Below are 20,560 nucleotides of genomic sequence, written 5' to 3'. Positions count from 1 at the left end.
GTGGGGAAGGGAGAGGTCTTTCCGGGAAGCGGATGGGCGGGCGGACGGAGCTCTTTCTTTAGGGAGGCGATATCCAGGGAGGTGAAAGCCATGGCAAATCTGCGTAACCTGTATGTGTTGAGACTGCTAGGAGTGACCGAGAACCTGCAGTGGAACGGCGTGTCTGGGCCAGCTCTGGTGACGCAGTTCATGGAGAACGGATCCTTGTCGGGGCTGCTGCAGAGGGATTGCCCTCGGCCCTGGCCTCTAGTCTGCCGCCTGCTGCAGGAAGTGGTGCTCGGGATGAGTTATCTGCACAATCTGAACCCAGTGCTACTGCACCGGGACCTCAAGCCCTCCAATGTCTTGCTGGACACAAACCTGCACGCTAAGGTTAGCCCACCCACACCCAGCCCAACCTTGGGAGAAGCCCCCCATCCCTTACCCCACCCCCAGAGCTGCCACAGCCCCACCCACTGGGACAGGTCCTGGGGCAGCCCTGTCTGCTGAATACCCTCAGCCTTTGCTCTGGACTGCCCAGAGGTCAAAGCCCAGCCAAGAATTTTAGCCGCCGCCACACCGGGCAATAGAGGTCTGGGCCCACGTGCTCAGTTCCATGGAACCACCCCACCAAAGACCCATGGCCTACTCAGCCCAAGAGACTCAGACTTGTCTGGAAAGAAGCTACTCAGTCACTCGATGGCCCAGAACCACCCACAGGAGGCCTAGATCTCCCACCCAAAGCCCCCACTCTCCCTTTCCTTACTCCCTTTATAAAACAGGCCCTGCACCTTCTGCAAGAAGGGAGGGGAGGATTCTAGAAGCTCTGCAGCCCACTTCATTCAATACTTCCTCCTTCCCTTCCTCTGCAGTTGGCAGATTTTGGCCTCTCCATGTTTCAGGGCGGGTCACTGTCAGGAGCAGGGTACGGGTCCCAGGGGCCAGGGAGTACCCTGGCTTACTTGGCTCCAGAATTGTTGGCTGATATATTCAAGAAGGCCACCAAGGCCAGTGATGTCTACAGGTAAAGTACCCACCCCAAACACACATCCCAGATTTCTACACCTCTCTGGAGCCCCTTTCAGGGTATGGTATCTGGGAAAGGAATCTTGCCAGTGGTTGGCCAGGTGTCCGCCTGTGTCTCCTGCAGCTTCCAGATCCTCATGTGGGCAGTGTTAGCAGGAAGAGAAACTGAGGGTAAGACTAAGAAGACTTTGGGGTCCTAACCCCAGGTAGCCTCTTCCTGAAAGCCTTGAGCCCTCCCTTTCTGGCTTAGCTACTCAGACTGCCTTCTGCACCTCTTCCTTGGTCAAGGGGACAGGTATCCCCTCATACCCTGAGTGCCTTTTCTGTCACCCTCCCACCCCATCCCAGTGGTGCCCCAGACATCACTGATCCATGAAACAGTCGTTGAGAAGCAGATCCGGCCCCCGTTGACTGAGCTGCCTCCGTGTCGCCCTGAGACTCCAGGCTTGGAAAAAAACTGGAGAAGCTGATACAGTGCTGCTGGAGCCATGAGCCCAATGACAGACCCCGCTTCTTCCCAGGTGAGCTGTCATTTCACTGGCAGCTGGAGTAGGCTTCAGTCTGTGAGCAGGGGGCTTTTCCCAAGAAAAGATGTTCTGCTCACTGCAACCCAATCTGCCGTCTCTCAGAATTCCAGGAAACCACCACAAAAGCCTTTTGGGGGGTACATGACAAAATGGGTGACACCATCTCTGAGGTGAGTGCCCAACCACTTCCCCCACACAGGATCTGGTCAGGGATAGCACACATGGCTCCCTGGGCCGTCCACTGCCTCCCTACTGAGCACTGTTGTGTGTGCCTTGACCTTTATCCTTGCCCTCCCCAACCCACTCCGAGCTACTAGGCACGTTTACTCTGGCTCTTCCAACTCATGCCCCACAAGCTCCTCTTGTCTCTGTAGGTGACAAAATTCCTGTCTGAGCACAGGAGCATCAATAGGAGGTTGTCTGCCCCAGAGCCAAGCCAAAGAGGGACCAAAATGGATGAGGGAGCCACTGGAAGGCAATGTGCCTGGATTGATTCCATGTTGTCTGAGAGTCTGAACTGCCTGAAGCTGGAGCAGTTCCCCATCTCAGTTCCTGAAACATGCACAGGCCTTACTGAGGAGAGGGGGGCACAGAAAGAGCAAATTCAGCATGCCAGGACAGGAAGGACCTCTTCATATTCAATGGCTCAAACTCTCCAAACTCCAGAGACCTTACCTTTCTGAAACCAGACAAACAGGCCTATTTTGACTGGAACTCCAAGTCCTGGACCCCAAGGCAATCAGGTGAGACATTGGCCTAACTCTGTTCCCTTACCAGAAACAACTTGGGGTTATAGGGTATGCAGTAGGGGAACGAGGCTCCAGGACACGAGGCCTGACAGCTGTGCTGTTTGTAGGGAGCTAAGGGACATGACACCAACTAGTCCTCCAAGGCCCCAAAGCCAGATCCAACAACAGGTACCCATCTCCCACCCCCATCCCTTTCCGCTGCTAAATTCTCCGCCACCTTCTTGCTTAATGCCTACATATTGACCCAGGGTATTTTGGGGGTGGAGAGAAACACAGTCTTCTCATGTCATAAATGAAGAAACTGACATCCACTGGGAGAGGATCCAGCTGAGGTCACACAGCAAAGCCTTGGGTCCTCTGACTCTCCCCAGCACCAGCTCTGTGAGCCCCTCGGTTCTGTTGTTGCTATGGCAATGCAAAGCGTCTCCCAGCACAAAACCCCCAAAATCAGTTGCTACTTCTCCTGAGCTTTAAAGCCACTTATTGAGAGGCAGCCTGAAGGGCAAGGCACAGGACCCACCTTGACACAGCCAGTGGCAGGCGAGTTCCCCCTTGCATTTCCCCCAGGTGAACACGAGGTGCCGCTGTCCTCCTCCCCAGTGGGCCTGCTCACCTCTTTCCGAGGGCTAAACCCTCCCACCACCGCCGCTCTTTTTCTTAAAGGGCCCTCGGTTACTATAAACACCTGAAAGTGGCTGCAGATTGGAAACAACAACCACATGACAGTGCACCACACAATTACTTTCACGAAGCAGGGCCCGATACCGTTTGGCATGAATAGGAGGGGGCAGCACCCCCATAAGTAGGTTTGAAAAAAGGCCTGCCGGATCCTGAAGCCTGGAGTGGGCCACATGGCCAGTATAAAGTGAGAACTGAAACACCTCAGGCGGCCTGTAGGTGTTGAAATGGCCAGGGTCACTCCCTTTGGCCATCAGCTTTCTTCCAGTGCAGTCCCTGCTATGCCCCAACTGACTTTGTGATCTGCCCCTGCCCCAAGAGTCAATAAACATGTTTGAACGTGGTTCCCCAAAGCGGATGAGAGTCTGATGTGTAGGGTGGGGTGGGGGGTTGAGGATGCCAGGAGCGGATAACCAGGGAGGCGGAGGCACTGCAGTCTGGCCAAGGCAGGAAGGAATCCCGGAGGTCTGGCTCCCTGGTGACCGCCCGAGGCAGGCCGCTTCCTCCAGAGCTCACCACCAGCCCCACCTTAAGCCTAAATTCAAGGGATGGGGCTCCTGGTCCCTCAGCTTGCCTTTTCTTCTGGACTTTGTAGGAGCTGAATCAGGCCCCTAGGAAATGGGGTGACTCTGTGGGAATTTGCAGACGCTAGCCCTTCTCCTGCCCTACAGGAAGCCCCCTTTATTGTCACCTCTCTCCACTACACAGGGTCATATTCTCTCACGCTGCTTTCTAGGTGTGGGAGCCCCCCTCTTTTTTTTTCTGGTACTAAAGATTGAACCCAAGGCTTTAGCAGTGAGCTGCATTCCCAGCTCTTTATTTTTATTTTTTATTTTGAGACAGGGTCTCACTAAATTAAGCTGCCCAGTTTGGGCTCAATCGTGAGATCCTCCTGCCTCATCCTCCTAGAATACTGGGATTACAGTGGAGAGGCATTTTGATTCTCAGTTGGTATTGGGGAATGAAAGCTGTGGCCCCACAGAATACCAGAACACCACCTACCTTGGAGCTGGAGGTGGCAGGAGCATGAACAGTTCAGACTGCCAGAGCTGCTGCCAGAGAGGCTGGGAGTGGAGAGGAATGAGGGTCCCTAACCCGACCTAGATCCCAGCCGCACCTGGCGGGAGGACGCACTCCCTTCCCTGGGCTCTCACCAGGCACATCGCAGCCCTCCCTCAGTCTCCCCACACCCTAACGTTCTGCCTAAGTTTTGACACAGTCTCCAAGGACCACCCCTCCGCTTCACCCTCTGCTAGGGTCCCCCACTCCCTTCCCTTGCAGGGACCAAGGAAGGAAGGCAGTGATTAGAAGATAACGAGCGAGCCGGGTGATGTGAGGGGAGGCCAGGGGAGTGCTCCGCACGGGAAGGGGCTGGGCTGTCCCGGCGGGGAAGTGGGAGGGGGCCGTGGCGCCGGGAGGGAACCGCCTGTCGCCCGGAGATCTGTGACACTAGTGACCAGGCTGCGTGGCGCGCAGTGAGTTGGGGGAAAAGACAAACCCTGGCCCCTTCGCGTCCACCCCAAGTCCTGCCCTCGTGCTGAGGCGTTTGCTGCGGCCTGTCCTGTGTGTCCGCGCTCGCGGGAGGGGTGGGAAGGACCGGGCGGCCGTCGGGAGCGCCCTGCGAGGTTTCGAGGTTGCGGCCTTGGGGCAGGTGAGAAAGGAGGCGCCGTGGAGCCCCGGGCACTCGGCCCGCGCCTGGCCAGCCCCAGGCCTGCGGCCCGGGCCGCGGAGACCATGGCCCGCCTCTTCAGCCCCCGGCCGCCCCCCAGCGAGGACCTCTTCTATGAGACCTACTACAGCCTGAGCCAGCAATACCCGCTGCTGCTCCTGCTGCTCGTCATCGTGCTCTGCGCGCTCCTGGCGCTCCTCGCCGTGGCCTGGGCGAGCGGCAGGGTGAGCGGGGCGTGCGGTGCGGGAGGGGAGGTCATTGCCCCGGGGTCATTTTCGGAATCGGAGTTTGGGGGCTTTCTTTCCCATATTTTCTCTTCTGGGAGCCAGAGAAGCGCATAGAAACTTGCTCTGAACCATAGGGACCCTGGGCATTCTGCCCTCCGGGCCTTGCTCTCTAGGTCTGCCCAGAAATAGCTCCGTCCTGGTTGCTTCTCATTTCCCTCTGGGTTCTTACAGCCCTCAGGAGTTTGTGTCCACCGGTTCTAGAACGCTAAGTCCAACACCAGATTTTCCAGTTTTCCAGAGGGGAAATTCTACTCAAGCCCCTGTGGAGATTCATTTCCTGGCCTTTCCTCCTCCTTTGGCAATGTGGGGCAGTTGTACCCCCACAGACTCCCAGAAGGCCCCTTCATTCGACCCTCAGGGAGCCCCCAAATCAACCCATTTTCAGACTTTCTTTGGGGAGGAAGAAGGACTTCGATTCCATAACTGAAAATATCCTGCTCCTTGTTTTCTTTTCACTGCATGGAGGCAAGGCGGGAAAATCAAATGGGTGTGGCCAGTCCTTGTTGGTCCACCCAAAGTCCGGAAAGAGGTGGGAACAAAGGGCGGGAACAGCCAGGGGACTTGCCGGAGCAGAGGCAGGTGGTGAAACCCCAGCCTTGGTGGCTAGGAAGGGGCGAGGGAGGAGCGCCCCCTGCTGCTCAAGAGCTGCTTCGCGCTGTCCCCGAAGCCTCGAGCTACTCCCGCCTCCCACCGCAGCGAAATTTATCCTGAGGAAATTATCTTGATTTGGAGACATTCATTCCTTAGTGTCATCTCGTTCACTTGCTGCCAGACATCAGGCAGGTACAACAATTTTGGTTTGACAGATAAAAGAGGCGTGGAAAGACCATGGATTCCCAGATAGCCCATAGGGGGTCGAAACTGGCTGTTCTGTGTAACTCTCCCAGTTCCACGGCAGCGTGCAAGTGAGATACTAGGTTGAACCATATGACACTGCCAACTCTGTTGATAAAAACAAAAAGATATCAACAATTTTTCCCAGTACTAAAGATTGAACCCAGAGCCTTGCCATTGAACGTACATCCCCAGCCATATATATTTTTACTATATTATATATTTATATATCTATTATTATATTATATATATTTATTTATATATATATATTGGGGGATCAAACCCAGGGGTGCTCTACCACTGAATCACATTCCCCAAACCATTTTATTTATTTATTTATTTATTTATTTATTTATTTATTTTGGTACTGGGGATCAAACTCAGGACCTTGTGCTTCCAAGGCAGGCATGGTGCCACTGAGCCAAATCCCTGGCATATTTATTCATTTATTTTTAAGACAAGGTGTTGCTACATTACCCAGATGGTGCTGGAATTTGCAATCCAACCTGCCTCAGCCTCCCAGAGTGTTGGAATTACAGGCATGCACCACTGTGCCTGGCTGGCAATTTCCTATGGTTCAACTTAATATGCATGGCAAACAGGTGCTGTGCTTCCTTTTCATATTTGGGTTTGAGACGCTTTTTAGAAATGTCCAGGAAGCTGCTCGCTCTTCCTCTATCTAATTGGTTTCTCCTCATTTGATTAAGCGCCCTAAGCTTCCCATCAAATTCACCCCACACATCCTTGGCCCGCAGGAGCTGACCTCGGACCCAGGCTTCCTTCCCACAGTGTTAAGTGCTTTGGGTGGCTTCTTGCTGCTGCTGGGCCTAGCTTCCCGTGAGCAGCGACTGCAGCGCTGGACACGACCACTGTCTGGCCTTGTGTGGGCTGCATTGCTGGCCCTAGGCCAGGCCTTCCTGTTTACAGGGGGCGTCGTGAGCGCCTGGGACCAGGTAAGATGGATGGCAGGAAAGGAATGGGGGAACCAGCACCCAGGCCGTTTGCTGTGTGGGCCTTCAGCTTCCTGCGCCCTGCTCCAGGTGTCCTTTTTCCTCTTCATCATCTTCACGGTGTATGCCATGCTGCCCCTGGGCATGTGGGAGGCTGCCGCCGCAGGTCTTACCTCCTCACTCTCGCACTTGCTGGTCCTCGGGCTGTACCTTGGGCCACAGCCAGACTCCCAACCTGCACTGCTGCCACAGGTAAGCATGCAAGTAACACAAGCAGTGGCCTGGGCCAGCTCTGCTGTAGGTCCTCTGAGCATTTACTGAGCTATGACTAAGTTTGGGTGCAACAGTGGGTGCAGGTCCACACATAGACCTGGATAAGGGCCTCTAGTCACTGGTACACCCAGGCAGTGCCATGCCTACTGATGCCAGAGGAGGGCTCTGGGCCCATGGGGAAGGGTGTCATAGTTCACCCAGGGAGAAAGGGTGTGGAGGCAGAAGCAGATAACGGAAACTTCAGAGAACGAAAATCAGAACTTCAGTAGTTTTGTGCAGCTACAATGGAGGCAGAGGATGAGGAGGGTGAAGTGCTACTCCAGACAGAGGAAAGGTACATGCAAATTGTAAAGATTTCTAGACTAAGAAGCCGTGTTGGCCCAGCAGCCAAGAGTCTAGAGCAGAGAGCACTGGGAGGGGAGACACTCTGGGAACCTCATAGTGTGGCACCACTTGCCCTGAGAGGCTTGGATTCCTAACTAGAGCCAGACCTTCCCCAGCCCACTCTGGAAAACAACTTCAGCTACGGCCCTAGACACCCCAATCTCCCCTGGTCCTGCTCCCTCTGAAGCTGGCCCCCCCCCACAGTTGGCAGCAAATGCAGTGCTCTTCCTGTGCGGGAATGTGGTGGGGGCATACCACAAGGCGCTGATGGAGCGTGCGCTGCGGGCCACCTTCCGGGAGGCACTCAGCTCCCTGCACTCTCGGCGGAGACTGGACACAGAGAAAAAGCACCAGGTCAGCTGGGCCCAGGAGGCAAGGTGGACCCATGCTCAGAATCGTTTACATTACACATGGACTCCTTTACAAGCCCAGTTACTTGACCTTCTATGGTGTTTCCTCCTTTGTACAAACTGTGGTTATTGCCCAACTTAGAAGGTTGTTGCTAGGCTCAATGGACTTCAAGACATTATATTAAGTGAAGAACTCTAATTCAGGTGTTGGTACTGAGAGTTAAGTCCCTAAAGGTGTTGAGGGTGGGATGGGGTGCTGGAACGGGCAGGGCTGAGGGGAGCATACTGGGGGAAGCAGTGTGTGGGCTTCTTGGCCGGAGGCCTGAGTAGGGGAGGGTTGGTGCTCATAGTGACCTTCTCCAGGAACACCTTCTCTTGTCCATCCTTCCTGCCTACCTGGCCCGAGAGATGAAAGCAGAGATCATGGCACGGCTGCAGGCCGGACAGGGGTCACAGCCAGAAAACACCAATAATTTCCACAGCCTCTATGTGAAGAGGCACCAAGGAGTCAGGTACGAGGAAGGGTGAGCAGCGGGGAGGGCTGTGGACTGAGCCTGGTTCCACTGACGAAGTCTGCCCTGCACAGTGTGTTGTATGCTGACATCGTGGGCTTCACGCGGCTGGCCAGCGAGTGCTCCCCTAAGGAGCTGGTGCTCATGCTCAATGAGCTCTTCGGCAAGTTTGACCAGATCGCCAAGGTCAGAGGGGGCCTCCCTCCCCACCCAGGGACATTCAAACACCCCATTCTTGGGAGCCCCTTCCAAAGGAAGGGGCTAAGACCCCAGTCCCACCTCAGAGCCCATGCAGGCTCCCATACACTCCAGTGGAAGTGGGAAACCCCCTCACTCACTCCCAGTCATGAGCTGCTCACTTGCTCCTCAAACATGAAGAGACCTCTCGACATTTCCACTGACGTTCCAACTATGGTGCCCCTCAGTATGCTCCAACATAGGTATTTCTGGACATTGCATCCAAAATCTAGAGACATACTCAAGTGCTCCAACCTGGAGAGACTCTTCCAAGAGAAAGTGTGCCTTCTCCAGATACAGCTCAGCAACTACTGAAACCCCAGGGGTGCAACCCATTTTGGGATCCCACTCCAGATCCCTCAGTCCTGAGACTACTTCCACATGACCAAGTCTGTGCACAACATACATGTGCCAAACCTGAGGAAACCCACAGATACCTCAGCCCTTCCAAGGGCTGTCCCTTCTGAGAAAGACATCTGAAGGGGACACCTCAGTCAGCCCCATACCAAGTTGAAGGAGTCCCTAGATCGGACCTAGACACTCCCAACCTTGGAAGTTCTTCAGGATTACTACACTCGCTCCCCACTCTTCCCAACTCCCTCCTACCCCTCTGGCTTCTAACCAGGTTCCTCTACACACCCGCACACACACTCCCAGGAGCACGAATGCATGCGGATCAAAATCCTGGGGGACTGTTACTACTGCGTCTCTGGGCTTCCCCTCTCACTGCCAGACCATGCCATCAACTGCGTGCGCATGGGGCTGGACATGTGCCGCGCCATCAGGTCAGCTCTGGTGGGTGTGTGATGGATGGATGTGGGGGAGGACAGCCAGGTGATGGTGTCCTCCTTGAGAAGAGGAGGTGTGTCTTGTGGACAAGGCTTAAGGCAAGACTCAAATTGTTCTTTGCTCAGGAAACTTCGGGCAGCCACTGGTGTGGACATAAACATGCGTGTGGGAGTGCACTCTGGCAGTGTACTTTGCGGAGTCATCGGGCTGCAGAAGTGGCAGTATGATGTCTGGTCCCACGACGTCACACTGGCCAACCACATGGAGGCGAGCGGTGTGCCAGGGTGAGACCCTGGGTCCCAGGCAGCCACCACAAGAGCCAACCAGGCCTCCCACCTGCTACCACCCTTTTTGGAGTTCCTTAAAATTAGTACAACCCTGTGTGGGGCCCAGGGAGATTCTAGGGTGCAGGGAGGGGAGCTGGTAGGCACCCCCTTAACAGGTCTTTTCTTCAAATCACACCTCCAGGAGTGCTCTTGGAGAGAACTGAGGGGTTTAGAGGACCTCCTTGCTGATCAGCCTCCCACTGTTCCCTCCTTCCAGTCGGGTGCACATCACAGGGGCTACCCTGGCCCTGCTGGCAGGGGCCTATGCTGTGGAGGATGCAGCCATGGAACACCGAGACCCATACCTTCGGGAGCTCGGGGAGCCTACATACCTGGTCATTGATCCTCGGGTAAAAGCCCAGCCTGGACCAGACAAACTGACCCGCACAACAGCAGGCCTGATCACTTCTCCTATACTGGAGATTGACTTCCTGGGTCCTAGTGGGCAGGGTGGAGGCACATGCCTCTAAGGGTTGTGGAGGAAAAGAGAAAGCATCTGTGATCTTTACTGTCAGTCTCCATATGCCCCAGGCTGAGGAAGAAGATGAGAAGGGCACCGAAGGAGGGTTACTGTTCTCTCTGGAGGGCCACAAGATGCGCCCGTCACTGCTGATGACACGCTACCTGGAGTCCTGGGGTGCAGCCAAGCCTTTTGCCCACCTGAGCCACATAGACAGCCCTGTGTCCACCTCCACTCCTCTCCCGGTATGTGTACCTCTGTTATGAGACCCAGCACTAAGGGTAAACCCACCCTCCTTGTCCTCGGGCTCCACTCTCGGCTTCCCCTGCTCCTCACCAGTGAGTCACTTGATGATTTATGACATCCCAAGTCACCAGTTTGGTCTCCTCCTGGCCCTTTCTTCCAGGGAAAGAGCAAAGCTTTCTGTACTCACCTCAGAGAAGATGCAGGATCCCCATAGACACCATGTCCATTGCTCCTCAATCTCCCCTTTCCTGACACCCCAAAAGTAGTAGTCTCCATTTCCTCCTGATTCTGATTCTAGTCCTGAAGACCCATCCCACCAGGAAGTGTCTCTATTTAACTCATTCCTGCTACTTCATGCTTTCCCTCCATCCCTACTAGAATTGGGAAGGTAGGAAGAGGAGGAAGGGTGATTGTTGCCCCTACTCTTCAGCATTTATATATGGATACAGTGAAGTACAAGTGAAAGTCACACGTGGCCTTAAAAAAGGAAGTTACCACTAGCAGACAGGATAGGTGGGAGGCTACCCCTGGTCTAGGGGAATCTAGGGCACAGCCAATTACTGTCCAGTCTTATGTGTAGCACCTTGAGGTACACAATGACCCACTAGCTGGTGAGGGATCGTGGATCTCTGCCACAAGTAGGCTCTTGGAGTTGATGCTCAATGATGAGCTGCCAGAATTCCCTCCTGCAGAGGCCCGGGTCATGTTCCTAAAGGTGTTCACAGGGTTAAGGCTCTATACCCTCGGGCAATTGACCTCACCTACCCACCCTTCCTGAAATCTGTTCAACAATCATAGCCACCTTTCTGCAGTCTTCCCAGAGTCTTATTTACTGGGTAGGACACCGTGACTAATGGGACGTCTGGAGTACCCTTTGTGTTCCATCCCCCTCCTCTCCCATCTATCAGGAAAGGCCAGAGATCAGCAAACAGTGAGGCAACATTGGCAGCAGAAGTGCAGAGGAGGACTGAATTTTAAACCGGGATGGGGGGGGGCATGTCAGAGGCTTAAACTGACGAGAGGGAGAGGAAGGAAGAATCCAAGGCCTTGCTAACTGTTGCAGGATGAGCCCTCCAGGGCAGGTGGGGTTGCTGCAAGCCCTGTGAGATGACCTTGGGAGCAATTCCTGTGGTAGGAATGCCTACCAGAGCCCATGCCAGACCTCCTGCCACTCTCCACTGGTGTGCAGGCCTGGAAGTACGAGGCTGGAGGAACAGTCACCCCTGTTCAAAGGTATCTCCTGAAGTAGGACCTCAACAGCCCAGGAATTCCACTTCTAGGCCCCTGAAGTTCTGGGGACTCAATCAAATGAAATCCTGAGAATCACCATCAACCTACTCTTAAACGGTGTAGAACTTGGGAGTAGGGGAGCAGTGTTTGTACTGGTGTGTACCATTTATCCATCCATTCCCTCCATTTTTTTTTTTTTTTTTTTGGTACCGGGGATCAAACTCTCGGATCTTTGCACTTGTGCACCAGGCAAAACCACTGAGCTAAATCCCCGGCCACCCTCCACTTTTTTTTTTTCAGTGCTGGGGATCAAACCTAGGGCCTCATGCATGCTAGGCAAATGCTCTACCCTTGAACTATAACCCCAGCATCCCTTCACATTTTTTGAACATCTATTTTATGGCAAACACTAGACTAATTCTTGAGAAGGCAGAAATAAAGTGTTTTTCCTGCCTTCAACTTATAGGCAGTCAGGGGAACAGTAGGCAGTTTGAAAAAAGTTAGGCCTGGGTATGGATGCATAGATGGGCTCAAACTACAATTCCCTCGCAATATCTCCTTCTCCCATACACTAGGTTCTGGTTTGGGGATGATGTGACCTCGTTACCCTGCTTCCTTCACATGAACCAAAAGGAGCAGGGAGAAATGGTCAGCACACTTCTGCCCTGTGGTCCACAGAACTTCACCCTCCTGCAGCACTTGCTTTACCTGTTCATTTCTGCCTAGGCTGTGCACTACTATTTAGTGAAGAAGAGAATGACTAATCAGATTAATTTCCCTTCCTTTTCCTCTTTCTTCTCTATTCCTTCTTATCCACCCCTGCCACTTCTCACCTCAGTTTAGCTGACCTCATTAAAGGTCAGAGGGAAGTCGGAATATTCTGCACTGTCACTTCAATTTAAACCAAAGACTTTTGGGCATCCAAGGGTGATGGGAAAGTCCTTGTCTTCGGAAATTGTTCAACCTTGAGAGTTTGTTTGGAAGTTGTAGCAGTTGGACCATAGCTATTCGTATACCCTTGATGGAGGAAATGGTTCTCCTCCATCAGTGAAGGTCATCCTCTTCGACTAAGACTACAGTTTCAGGAAGGACAAACATGGAGCAGTGAGTGAGGAAGAAGACACCTGCCTAGGCAGCCAGATCAGCCAAATCAGTGCTGGTAACCAATGGGGTGACAGATGTCATAGCCAGATCGCCCTCACATCCAATTTGTGCAACCTTTAGGGAAGATGAGACATGGCATATAGAAGCATATAGAAGATAAAGGGATCCTACTCAAGTGATGGAAGCAATGAGGAAATAAAGGGTGGAAAGACCTTGGGAATCTAAAGCTAGGAGGAAACTTTAAGGAGGAAATGGGGTTTGAATTTCCACTTCAAGGGCAGGTAGGGTTTGGTGGGGAAGAGAGAGAAGACATCAGAAGCAGAATAGTCTTGGCCCAAGGCCAAGGCTGTGCAGTTCATGGCTGCCTCACTGTGAGGCTACACTCACCTCCCCTGTGTGTTCTCCCTGCAGGAGAAGGCCCTGGCCTCCTTCAGCCCCCAGTGGAGCCTGGACCGGTAAGGAGATAGGAGCAACTCTGACAGTGGGACCGACTGGGTGACCTGTCTCCGTCCTTCCTGAGGGCTGCTCTGCTCACCCAGAAGCTTTTGAGGGTCTCCCTGGTGACAGACTTGGTGTTCACCGTGCAGGAGCAGGACCCCCCGGGGACTAGATGATGAACTGGACACCGGGGATGCCAAGTTCTTCCAGGTCATCGAACAGCTCAACTCTCAGAAGTATGGAAAGCAAAGCGGTCTAGGAGGAGAGGAGGCCCTGAGGGGTCACGTGGTGGGGGAGGGGGGTGCTCCGCCAAGGGCCGGGAGGAAAATGAAGGGCTGTTCTAGAGGGAAGACCCACCTGGTCCCTCCTCCTGTCCTGCCCTGCCCTACCTGGTCCTCTCTGGCGTTACCCCCCACCTCTCACCAGACAGTGGAAGCAGTCGAAGGACTTCAACTTACTGACACTGTACTTCAGAGAGAAGGAGATGGAGAAACAGGTTGGCTGGAGGGAAGCCACAAAAAGATTTCCCAGCTTAGTTCCTAGGCCTTGGAGAGGGATCAGGCCTTGTATGTCCTTCCCCTCCCTGGGTCTGCTCAATTTTTGACCTTGGAGCAAGGGGCTTGGGCCTCTCTCAGACAGAAGAGTCATCGTGTAGATTGAGCTAGTGGTGGTGGGCAGGGCCAACTCCTTGGAGAACTGGTAGGGGCTAATGGAACTGTGAAGGGTGGGGCGTGAGACTGAGCACATGCCCTGTCTCTGCCTACCCCTTCCTTCCCTTCTAGTATCGGTTCTCTGCTCTCCCTGCCTTCAAATACTATACAGCCTGCACCTTCTTGGTTTTTCTGTCCAATTTCATCATCCAAATGCTGGTGACAAACAGGTAAGGTGGCACCAGGCAAGGAGACCCTGGCTCTCTCCTCCGCAGATCCCCTTGCCCTTCCTGACCCCTGACTCACACTGTCTTCCTTTGCCCAGCCCCTTAGCTTCAGGCATTTGCCCACAGAGGAAACGTGTTCTAGAGAACTAGTGATAACCACAGACTTCGTTTCAATACTGCGGTGCACTTTTACATGCCTGTCTCTTTTGGTGCTTCAACAGCCCCATGGGGGAGCTTGTGTTCCCACTGAGAAGCCCAAAGGAGCTTAGAAAAGGTCCTTATTCCTATCTCTTCTATTAAGGTGGGGGGGTTGTTTTGTTTTTTTCAAAACTCAGCTGAGTTAAAAAGCTTTAGCCAGAGATTGGTCTGGTGCAGCCTTGGCCACTCATGTGAGCCTTCAGTGTTGTCCCCATTGTATTGATTTCTGATCCACCCAGACACTTCCCTGAGCCCTTCAGCTCTCCCCAGAACATAAGAATATGATGTCTTTGATCAGCCTGGACCCCATCAGCAGCTAATCTGGGTCCTCTGGACCACCTCCACCTGGCAGTTCCCACCCAGAAGGCATAGTACCCTCACACCACACCATGTTCTGGCTCACCAAAGCTCCTCCTCATCTTTCCACAGGCCCCCAGCTCTGGCCTTTACTTACAGCATCACCTTCCTTCTCTTCCTTCTCCTTCTCTTCGTCTGCTTCTCAGAGCACCTGACGGTAAGGTGGGCTGGGAGGTAGAAGTGGCGAGCTGGAGATCTGGCTACAACGTGGGCTGAAGAAAGCACCTCAGCCCATGCCAAGACACCTGCACTTCCTCCACAGTGGTGTGTCCAGAAAGGCCCCAAGATGCTGCACCGGCTGCCTGCACTGTCTGGCCTAGTGGCCACATGGCCTGGACTGCGAGTAGCCCTGGGCACTGCTACCATCCTCCTCGTCTTCACCATGGCCATTGCCAGCCTGGTGAGGGCAAAGGGACTTCTATCCACCCCATCAGGGTGCACTGGACCTGTGAGGGACTGAAAAGGGATCCCTGAATCTGGAAGGGCAACTAGATTAAGGCCAAGGGAGGCTGGGAATGTTGTACAAATATAAAGAAAAACGTTAGTCTCCCAGAACCTATCACCTGCACATAATCATTGTTAAAAACATTGTGATGGATGGCCTTCCCATCTCTTTCTTATGTGGGCAGATATTTACTACTTAGCTTCCTTGGCTGATTTTAACAGAATGTATAATCATCCCTAGAATTTTATCCCCGAGAGGCATCTACAATCATTCCCAGCCAAGTTCCAGAAGAGAAGCTAAGGCCCAGAGAGGTTAAGTGGCTGACAAGATCTGATACAGTAGATCCAGGACAGACTAGTGCTCATGGCACCATCTCACAGTCCCTCTACTCAGTGGACACAGGCTGAAGCTCCCTCACCAACCAGAAGTAGCAGAATCCACCCCTTTGTAGGAGCCTGGCCCTAACTCATCCCTAGGTCGGCTGAAACACAGCTGAAGCCACTATGGGGTCAAGGAGCTGCCTGCCACCTCAGCCTCTCATCTCCTTCTGCAGTTCTTCTTACCAGCATTAGCAGACTGCCCTTTCCAGGCCCCTGGTGTGTCCTCCATGGATTTCAACCTGTCCTGGGAGCTGCCTGGGTCACTGCCTCTCATCAGTGTCCCGGTAGGGATCCCTCGAAGCCCCAGACCTCCTTCTCCAGATCCTTCCTCAGTACCTTCCCCAAGTTAAAAAACATTCCACCCTGTGGACTGGGACACACATAGATCACATCCAATGTGTGTGTGGATGACACCCCCTGTTCCCAGACAAGCCCAGGGCCCTGGGAGGGACAGGATGGGAGCTCATGGATGTCCTCCCACCCCTGCTTGTGGGACATGTCCTCACCTGACCCCTTGCCTGGCCCCACAGTACTCCATGCACTGCTGTGTGCTGGGTTTCCTCTCCTGTTCCCTCTTTCTGCACATGAGCTTTGAATTGAAGCTGGTGCTGCTCCTGCTGTGGCTAGTGGCCTCCTGCTCCGTCTTCCTGCACTCCCACGCCTGGCTGTCAGACTGCCTCATTGCCCACCTTTATCCGGGCTCCTTGGACTCCAGGTGTGTATGGCCGCTGGACCAAAGCACTCAGGCCCTCATGGATGGGGGTGAGACAGGACACAGAGCTGTTCTTGCCTCACTGACCTGAACCACACACAGGGCAGAGAAGGAGGGGAGGCGAGGGCTACATGGGCTCTGGGGGCAGGGCAGAGGCCAGCAGGAAGGGACAGAGCAAGGGAAAGCCCTGATCTATGCCCTCTTCAGCCCAGGAGTGCTGAAGGAACCCAAGTTGATGGGAGCTATCTCCTTCTTCATCTTCTTCTTCACCCTCCTTGTCCTGGCTCGGCAGGTAAGCCACCCAGGGCAGCCCTGCAGGGCCTCCCTGTGAATGGTGGAGCTGGAGCCCCACATTGGTGGCTTGGTCTCTCTCCTTACCAGAGTTGAATTCAAATGGTGTGCTCACTGGAAACTTCTAAGCAAGCCCTCCTGCTCCCTCTCTTGCTCCTTCTCTCTGCTCTCTATCCTCCTAACCCCATATCTGAGAAAGCCATGCTTACAAAAAACTCTGCTGCCAGTTCTGTATCCCTACTTTGAATCTAATTTGCTACTTTCCAGCCCCTGAAGCCTTTTCTCCAAGCTGGGTGTGGAGGGTATTCAGACATCATGGAGTAGGGGTACAAACATTCAGGAGTTGGGGGTTCCCTGCACTCCCCCTCCATGGCCCTCCCAGAATGAATATTACTGCCGCCTGGACTTCCTGTGGAAGAAGAAACTGAGGCAGGAGCGGGAGGAGACAGAGACAATGGAGAACCTGACCCGGCTGCTCTTGGAGAATGTGCTGCCTGCACATGTGGCCCCGCAGTTCATTGGCCAGAACCGGCGCAATGAGGTGACTCCTGATTCCTGAACCCCGAGCCCCAGGTGCCACAGGGACTACATTTGTATGAAAGTCTTGGCCCTTAGTCCATCCTCTCTGGACTCCATACCAGTGGGTCAGGCATCCACGAAGTCCTTGTCCCTGTCAGATGCCTCTATTTTCATAAGATTTGGGGCTCTGTCTTCAGTGAGTGTAGAATCTCCACATTTCAAGTTCCTACTTGGAAGAAGAGTTTTTTCTCCAACTCATGACTATTTTGTACCTTCCAGAAGCTTGGTCAGTGTTGATGTAGTTTTCTGCAAGATACAGTCTACCAGCCAGGCATGGTGGCACACACCTGTAGTCCCAGCACTCAGGAGGCTGAGGCAGGGGGATAGCCGAGAGTTTGAAGCCAGCCCAGCTACATAATGAGTTCAAGCCCAGCCTGAACTACAAAGCGAGACCCTGTCTCAAAAAAACAAACACAAACACAAACAAAACAAAACAAACAAAAACAAAAGGGCTGAGGATGTAACTCAGTGTGGAGGCCCTGGGTCCAGTCCCTAGTACCAGCTACATGTCAAGTGCACAGCCACATGTGACTAGTGGCCACAATATCCAGCAGTACATCTATACAGTGTTTCCATCACTGCAGAAATTCCCATTGTGAGCTGGGGATTTAGCTCAGTGGTTCTGCCGCCTGCCTCGAAAGCACAAGGTCCCGAGTTCAATCGCCGGTACCAAAAAATAAAAATAAAAAAATAATAAATAATTAAAAAAAGAAAGTCCCATTGGATGATGCTGCTCTAGAGCCTCAAAAATCTGGCTATAGTCAGTTACCCACAGATAGCCACCCACATAGTTGCACCATCTTTTTTGTATTACCACTGCCTGGCCCTGTTTACTATGGAAATGCTTTTGTCTTATACTGGGGGATGTTAAAAGAAAGAGCTCAGGAATTATCTCACTAGCCTCTATTGCCTAGTCTCAGCTCTCAAGATCAGAAGTACTTCTACTTCTAGTTTCTTCACTTATGGGCACAAGGAATCTTGTAACTCCTCCTGTTTCTCTCTTCACATTGGCCACTAGAAAGCTTACATCCAGAATCCAGGACTACTAAGGACTTCATGGCACCCACTGTGTGAACACCCTCAGATCTGATTCCATCTTTATCCTGTTGTCCTTATTTTCCCTTTGTCCCACACTTACTCCCTATTGTTGCTTTATTTTATAATCCAGATTATCCCTATCTTTAAAAACTGACCTAACTGATAAAATATCTTTCAGCAATGAGATAGGGTATAAAAATAATTCCCACTGACACTATTCTGACTCCAGGAGTGAGCGAGTCCCTTTATTTAGCTGTGAGATGATTCTGACCCCAAATCTCTGTCCTTCTTGGAGTCATAATAACACCAAATCTTAGATTTCTGAATCATATCCCTGCGGTAACCAGGCCCTACCCCTCTCCCTCCCTTCCAGTCCTTCTTGAACAAAGAAACTAGGAATGTGGATATGGGCGGAGGGCCTCTGAAATGTGGAACACACGACATATACCCCTTCCCCTGTCCCTCCCTCTCCCAGGACCTCTACCACCAGTCCTATGAGTGTGTTTGCGTGCTCTTTGCCTCAGTCCCAGACTTTAAGGAGTTTTATTCTGAATCCAACATCAACCATGAGGGGCTAGAGTGTCTGCGGCTGCTCAATGAGATAATTGCTGATTTTGATGAGGTGACAATTCCAAGGGTACCCCAGACCCTATGTCCTGGATCCTCAAATTTTCCACCAGTCCCTCTTTCCACTTTGCTCTCCTGTCCATGAAGCCAATCCTATCCACCGCCATCACCACCCCAGCATTCCCTCTCCTTCTCTGATCCCCAGCTCTACACTCTCCAATAACAATGCCCCTGCCCACTCTCTCCTTCCTACTACCAGCTTCAACCCCGAAGCCTTGTCCTTTAGCCTCCAAAGCCCTTGGGCTCAGCTTCTGGGGAAGGCAAAGGGAAGAGAGCAAGAGAGACTGGGGACAAAACCTTCTCTCTGTACAGCTGCTCTCCAAGCCCAAGTTCAGTGGAGTAGAGAAGATCAAAACTATTGGCAGTACCTACATGGCAGCCACAGGCTTAAATGCCACCTCTGGACAAGATCCACAACAGGTACAACACTCTTCCTTACCGACCATCCCTCCCTGGGCTCTTCCTGGTGGACCCATAAGTAGGATTTATTTGTGTGTCCTCATTGACCCATCCTGATGGACTGGCCCATTACCAGGATGCTGAGCGGAGCTGCAGCCACCTTGGCACCATGGTGGAATTTGCAATGGCCCTGGGGTCTAAGCTGGATGTCATCAACAAGCACTCATTTAACAACTTCCGCCTGCGTGTGGGTGAGCCCCCCACCCCCACCCCGCCTTGCTGGGGCAATGTGGTGTCCCCTTGTTTTCCCATGGTCTCCCCACTCCAAGTATTTTGTAAGCTGCTTCCCAGATTATCCCTGAACCCCTTCTCCAGACTCATTCATTTGGATGAGGCATGAAACCACTGGGCCAAGAGCTCATTCCTTCCCTTCCCTAAGCCGCATTCCTCCACCCCAGAGATCCTTCTTCTCCTTTAAGGCGCCCTTGACCCTTCCTTCTCCCCAGTTCCTTTAGCTTCCTTTTCCCCACTTCCTCTTCAAAGTTCCTCTTGTAAGGCCTCCTCCTCATCACATTCTTTGTCAGGGTTGAATCATGGACCAGTAGTGGCTGGAGTGATCGGGGCCCAGAAGCCACAATATGATATCTGGGGCAACACAGTGAATGTGGCCAGTCGCATGGAGAGCACAGGAGTCCTTGGCAAGATCCAAGTGAGAGAGCTACACTGGAGGCATGGGGGAGCATGAGGAAGGGGGATAAGGACAGGACCATCCCCTTACAACCTTCCAATCTCAGGTAACTGAGGAGACAGCCCAGGCCCTGCAGTCCCTGGGCTATACATGCTACAGTCGGGGTGTCATCAAGGTCAAAGGCAAAGGACAGCTCTGCACCTACTTCCTGAACACAGACTTGACACGAACTGGACCTCCTTCCGCCACTCTAGGCTGAGGGCTCCCCGCCCTTCTAAAATCCTCTGGGACGTCTGGAGCCAACTGATGTCAGAAGCTGCTGATGTAGCTGGGAATCACCATCTCCTGTGCCCTCAACAGGATGGTTTCTTTCCAGGTCAAACTGAATGTTTGTGTGTGTTTGTGTGTGTCTGCACCTGAGTGTGTTGGGAGTGATTCTTTTCACAAGCTTAGAGGAGGACTGCCTGAGCCTCTTTGCCTACTTCCTAACTTGATTCCACTATGTTGCATACCTTAGAATCACACAGAATTTTAGCCACATAACTCAAAACAAGGATTTGTCTTTTCCTGTCCCCTACCCACAAATGTTGGAAGAAATCTCCAGAAATGTCATTTGACTTTTATTCATTCAAACGTTAAATAAGCACCTGTTATGTGCTTGCCATGGAGAATGAGTGAGTAGCCTGGAAAATAAACTATTATATCTCTCCCAGCTTCTCTTACTGTTCTCAGAGTGGCCCACTAGGCTTTCTAGGAAAGACTTGTAGACAACTTGGGGGCTTTCCTGTTCTCAGGTCCATCAGATAGCCTACCTTGCTTCTGCACCTCTTGTGCAGATGGTGACACCATGTATGGGTCTTGAAGCATTGATCTCCATTCTCACCTGCTCATACTTTAGGGTCCATGGGCAATATTTTGATA

The 20,560-nt window shown here is 52.8% G+C and overlaps 2 protein-coding genes across 5 annotated transcripts; both read left to right on the top strand.

Annotated features, from left to right (window-relative positions):
* Ripk3 (receptor interacting serine/threonine kinase 3) lies at positions 1 to 3,312 on the top strand. The gene is given in 8 exon segments (XM_087197033.1): positions 1 to 372; positions 852 to 1,003; positions 1,130 to 1,176; positions 1,354 to 1,457; positions 1,460 to 1,526; positions 1,635 to 1,702; positions 1,907 to 2,275; positions 2,945 to 3,312. Coding segments are annotated over 7 exon segments (1,029 nt in total). The 5' UTR covers positions 1 to 90; the 3' UTR covers positions 2,216 to 2,275; positions 2,945 to 3,312.
* Positions 3,313 to 4,389: 1,077 nt separating this feature from the next.
* Positions 4,390 to 20,346, top strand: Adcy4 (adenylate cyclase 4). 4 transcript variants are annotated; one of them, XM_004864083.4, is made up of 25 exons: positions 4,390 to 4,852; positions 6,505 to 6,702; positions 6,790 to 6,951; positions 7,561 to 7,710; positions 8,070 to 8,218; positions 8,293 to 8,404; positions 9,113 to 9,240; positions 9,370 to 9,528; positions 9,788 to 9,920; positions 10,102 to 10,275; positions 13,022 to 13,065; positions 13,198 to 13,284; positions 13,475 to 13,544; positions 13,831 to 13,928; positions 14,553 to 14,637; positions 14,743 to 14,880; positions 15,479 to 15,589; positions 15,836 to 16,020; positions 16,225 to 16,309; positions 16,691 to 16,849; positions 18,401 to 18,547; positions 18,865 to 18,972; positions 19,088 to 19,202; positions 19,536 to 19,660; positions 19,746 to 20,346. In XM_004864083.4, exons 1-25 carry the CDS (start codon positions 4,694 to 4,696, stop codon positions 19,896 to 19,898), a joined length of 3,234 nt encoding a protein of 1,077 aa, XP_004864140.1. In that variant the 5' UTR covers positions 4,390 to 4,693; the 3' UTR covers positions 19,899 to 20,346. The 4 variants fall into 4 exon arrangements, with proteins under 4 accessions (XP_004864140.1, XP_004864139.1, XP_087053147.1 ...); XM_004864082.4 differs by having other exon boundaries at positions 9,081 to 9,250; XM_087197021.1 differs by having other exon boundaries at positions 6,505 to 6,951.
* Positions 20,347 to 20,560: the final 214 nt, after the last annotated feature.

Source organism: Heterocephalus glaber, unplaced genomic scaffold (assembly GCF_053883595.1).
Source record: "Heterocephalus glaber isolate CG9 unplaced genomic scaffold, H.glaber_assembly_v1.0 deba00001662, whole genome shotgun sequence".
Lineage (NCBI taxonomy): Eukaryota > Metazoa > Chordata > Mammalia > Rodentia > Bathyergidae > Heterocephalus > Heterocephalus glaber.
The sequence above is the reverse complement of the archived record's forward strand: the minus strand, read 5'-3'. Positions and strand labels throughout refer to the sequence as shown.